The sequence below is a fragment of the Pteropus vampyrus genome, unplaced genomic scaffold, assembly GCF_000151845.1.
Source record: "Pteropus vampyrus isolate Shadow unplaced genomic scaffold, Pvam_2.0 Scaffold131, whole genome shotgun sequence".
Taxonomy (NCBI): Eukaryota; Metazoa; Chordata; class Mammalia; order Chiroptera; family Pteropodidae; genus Pteropus; species Pteropus vampyrus.
In genome coordinates, this window is record NW_011888912.1 from 1,893,147 (window position 1) to 1,897,639 (window position 4,493).

A 4,493-nucleotide genomic window follows, 5' to 3' on the forward strand; every position below is an offset into this window, starting at 1 on the left:
GAGCGCAGGCGTCCGAGGGAGCAGGGGACTCGCTGCTGGGAGGCGGAGGGCTGGCAGCAGCACGGGGAAGGCCGGCAGGCACAGGCTCGGTCCTGGACAGCAGCCAGACCCCTGGGGACAGGGACAAGTCTGTGGCGGAGTCTGCAGAGGGCAGGGGGGCAAGCCGGGCTCGGGCCCCAGGCCGGGAAGTTGGCCGAGGCGGCGCAGGAGCTGGGACCCGGCCCCCAGGCTCCAAGGCAGCTGGGTCTCCGCAGGAGGGAGCTGCCACTGTCGGCAGGACCCAAGAAGGGACAGAAGGCGGCAGGGCCCGGGAGGGGGCTGCAGGCCAAGGGGAGGCTGGTGGGTGGCCAGGCCCGAGGCCCCTGGACAGCAAGGGTTCAGCTGCTGGAAGGGGCAGGACTGCCGGCCCAGGGGACTCCGGTGGAGCCCAGAACGGCCTAGACGTTCCTCTTGGCAAACAGGGCTCTAGAGACAGATCCGCAGACACTCGTGGGCAGGGCCGAGGACGGCTGGGAGGAAGAGGTTTTCTGGGGTCACAGGGCTCCCTAGAGGCTGAGGACGACAAGGCCCAAGGTCCAGAGACCCTAAAAGAAGATGAGAGACAGGTTGCAGAGAAGCCCGGTGGGTCAGACAGGAGGTGTGGCCCACCCAGGAGCTCGTCCCAGGCAAAGCCAGGGGCCGAGGCGGGAGCCGCAGAGCGGGGGACAGTGGGTGAGGCCCGAGGCAGGAGGCAGCCGCCTGGTGGAAGGGACGAAGCGAGCCCTGGGGAGATGCTGCATGACGACCAGAGCCGGAGGCCCCCTGGCCATCTCGGCAGCAGGAAGGGTGGCACAGAGGGCAGGCCTGCCATCTACGGCCAGGGGAGGGACGCCACCCCGAGTCCCAGATCCAGACGCAAGCCTGGCACCAGCGATGTCTCCGAGGAGGTCAGAGGTAGGTGTCCTCAGCCGCTGGCTCCCGTGGGAACCCCGCGCAGCGGGGCGCCTGGGTCGGTCCCAGATTTGCTCCCAGCCCCAGGCCTTTGTCCCTGCCAGTGCCCCATTTTCTGGGGTCCCCTCCCGGCCTCAGTAGCAGCCTCCTCCTCCTCATGGGGGTGGGACCCAAGTTATGGGGTCAGGGGTTCACCCGAGCACCTGTCTTGACACCCTATATCCCAAGCGCGGAGCTGTTGAGCTCCGCGGGGTCACCCAGACCTGTCCCTGTGACTCGGGTGCCTTTCCCCACCTTCCACCCCAGCCTCCCGCACTAGCCTGGGCCCCGCCAGTGGGGGCCGGCTCTGCGGACATGCGCTGGCCTCCCAGAGTGCGGCGCAGGCCATGGCCTGGGAGGCTGGGCCCGGGGGGTTCCTGGGGGTCCCTGGGGGTCCCCAGCCTCTCCCTGTCCCTCCAGGCCACTTCTTCCAGGGCCTGACTGACACGGAAGCACGGCTGGGGGAGGACGCTGTGCTCTCCTGCACCCTCAGCCGGGACCTGGGACCTGGTGCTTGGTTTAAGGATGGCGTCCAGGTAGGGCTCCCCTCTCCCCACCAACCCCCTTGGGGCGGGGGCAGCGGGGGTGCAGATGAGAGAGAGGGCCGGCCTTTCGTTCTTCATTTTCCGAGGCCTCCGCCCCAGGAGCGTGACTGGGTGTCACCCCGCTCACACGCACCCCTGTCTTCACTGCCGCCCCAAACGCCCTCTCTACCCCGACACCTGTCGGGTCGTTCGCGACCTTAAGGCCTTGGACGAAGGCCACCTTCTCAGCCCGGGGACGGCCCTCTGTCCTCTGTTCTGGAGGGGGCGCGTCGCAGCGCTTCGGGCCTGGGCCTCAGAGAGACCGGGTCCGACCCCACTTCCCCGGCCCCTGGCTCCATCTGCGAAACGGGCCGGTAGCCGTGTAAGGCATGGTGACCACTCGCGGCGGCGTGGAGCGGAGCCCCTCGGTGCCTGTGGCCCGCGCCGGGCTGCTCTGACTCGAGTGACTGCGTCGGTGACAGACCGCAGAGGGGCCCCGGGCTGCAGTGACGGCTCCGCTGTGGCCTGCTTCCAGCTCAGCACCCAGGATGGACTCGTCATCGAGCAGGATGGTCTGGTGCGCAGGCTCCTCATCGCCCACGTGCAGGGGGCCCAGGCTGGCAAGTACACCTTTGCAGTCGGCAACCAGCAGAGCGAGGCCACCCTGACCGTCAAAGGTGAGGCCCAGCTCTGCCGCATGCGTGGCCAGCCTGTGACCGGGTCCAACCTCACCCCCAGCCCAAGGAAGTGACTAAAATTCCTTGTCAGGGAGTCGTGGGTGAGGTCCCTGGTCTCTGGCCCCCCAGCCTGGTTCGTCCCTGTGAAGTGGGGGGGTGAGTTCCGACTCTTAGCCCCGACTTTCATCTCTGGGCCCTCCCCGCACTCGGGCGCCCGGCGCCCCGGCCTCTCTGACTCCCTGGTGCCGCCCCATCTCCAGATCCCCCCGTCATCGCTCCAGAAGTGATTGACGGCCTGAAGGAGCCGCTGGTGGTCAAGGCTGGGAAGCTGCTGGCAGTGAAGATCCCCTTCCAGAGCCGCCTCCCCGTCCAGGCCACCTGGTGGAAGGACGGGGCTCAGGTGGACGGTGGCCGCGGCGGGGGTGCGCAGGTGGCCCTCAGTGACGGCTTCACCCGGCTGTGCCTCCCCAGCGCCAGCAGGAAGGACCGTGGCCAGTACAGCGTGACGCTGAGGAGCAAGGGCGGCTCTGTGCAGGCCGAGCTCACCCTGCAAGTCATCGGTGGGGCCCCAGCCCCCGCCAGGGCCTGAGGGGCCCGGGGTGCAGCCCGGCTCGCCCCCCGCCTGCACGCGCTTGGGGCCCGAACCCACTCCCCTGCCCCGTCCTATCCTTAGACTCGGCCGGAGGCAGGGCCGGGCCGGGCGGGGGGCCGGCGGTCTGCTGCTCCGGGCCCTGTGAAGGGTGCTGGGTGGGCCGGTGGCCCCCGCCCGCAGCGGTACCAGCACAGCGAGGCCCACGCCAGCCCCTGCGTTGGGGGCTGGGCTCCGGGCCCCTGCCTTCCGCGTGCCCCACGCCCCGGTGTGTGTGTGCCCGGAGTGGGGACCAGGGCCCCTCGAGGTCCTGCCGAGGCCCTGCAGCTGCCCTCACCCCCTTCTCTCTTTCTCCTCCCGCGGGGTCCCAGACAAGCCCCAGCCCCCACAGGGCCCCCTGGAGGTGCAGGACTGCCGGGGGGCCGGCGTCTGCCTGCGCTGGCGGCCCCCTCGGGACGACGGGGGTCGACCCGTGGAGCACTACGTGGTGGACAGGCAGCAGGCCGGCCGGAGCACGTGGCTGAAGGTGGCCGAGCCCCCCGCAGACAGCCTCACGTTCACGGACGCCCACGTGGAGAAGGGCAGGAAGTACACCTTCCGTGTGCGGGCCGTGACCTCGGAGGGCGCCGGCGAGGCCCTGGAGTCCGAGGAGGTGCTGGTGGCTCCCGAGGGTGAGTGGACGGGCTGGGGTGAGGGTGGGGGAGTCCCAGGTCCCCACTGTGCCCCGAGGCGGAGGGACGCCGGGGTCCCAGGCCCTTCTAGGACACCATGGGGACCGCTCCCCTCAGCTCCTCCTGCAACCGGGAGCGAGGTACGAGGGGTGTGTTCCCAGGGGCGGCTCTCCCGGGCATGGGCACGCAGAGTCCACTCGGGACCCTGGGGTCTGGCTTCGTCCTCCATCAGATGGAGCCTCCATCTGGGCCTCAGGGCTGAGACTCGGGGCTGGGCCTTGGGGCGGGCTGCACACCTGGGCCGCTCTGCCCCTCTGTTCCCGTCATCCCTGGAGCAGCCGGACCAGTGTCCAGGAGGGGAGGGGACGGCTTTTGGCCCAGCCGCGATGCCCCCGCCCCCAGGACCTCCATGGGCCAGCACCTCCCACCCCCTGCCTCTGGCTGACCGGCCCCTCTCTGCCCAGCGCTCCCTGGGCCGCCCTCCGCCCCGGCCATCCTGTCGGCCTCCAGCCGCGGCATCACTATGGCGTGGACGGCGCCTCGGGGCCTCAGCCGCGCCCACATCCTGGGCTACCTGATCGACAAGCGCAAGAAGGGGAGCAACACGTGGACGGCGGTGACCGAGCAGCCCGTGCCCGGTGAGTGGCCCGAGCATGCGCCCCGCTTCGTCCCGGCCTCTGCTCCCCCTGGGCTCCTGGCTCGGGGCCCCGCGGCGGGCCCCCCGGTGGCTTTGCTGCAGAGGACGCTGGGCCATGCCCGATAGTTCTGGTCATCACGGCTGAAGTGGGGGAAGGTGGGGAGTGGCATCTGGTGTGAAGAGGCCGAAGACGCTGCTGAGCACCCCACGACGCCCAGGACAGCCCCCGCCCGCCCCCATCTCCCCGGGCGGGTTCAGTGGGCATCTCGGGGCGAAGCCGGAGGGGGGCCGTCGGCCCTGCCCCCACGTCCGGCCAGACCCTCAGCTCGCTCTCCCTCCAGGTCTTAGTGCCTCGTCCGAAGGTGGGGGGCCAAGGCACGCGCCACAGCTGCCCAGCAAGTTGGCAGCAGAGCCACACAGGGGTTC

The 4,493-nt window shown here is 70.5% G+C and overlaps 1 protein-coding gene across 1 annotated transcript in view; it reads left to right on the forward strand.

The window, feature by feature from the left end:
- IGFN1 (immunoglobulin-like and fibronectin type III domain containing 1) overlaps positions 1-4,493 on the forward strand; it is a 24,769-nt gene that overhangs the window by 12,463 nt on the left and 7,813 nt on the right. Inside the window, exons 10-15 of the mRNA XM_023534769.1 lie at positions 4-933; positions 1,390-1,505; positions 2,029-2,170; positions 2,431-2,730; positions 3,131-3,430; positions 3,895-4,184. Coding sequence (XP_023390537.1) covers positions 4-933; positions 1,390-1,505; positions 2,029-2,170; positions 2,431-2,730; positions 3,131-3,430; positions 3,895-4,184 — 2,078 coding nt within the window. The remainder of the gene's footprint in view (positions 1-3; positions 934-1,389; positions 1,506-2,028; positions 2,171-2,430; positions 2,731-3,130; positions 3,431-3,894; positions 4,185-4,493) is intronic.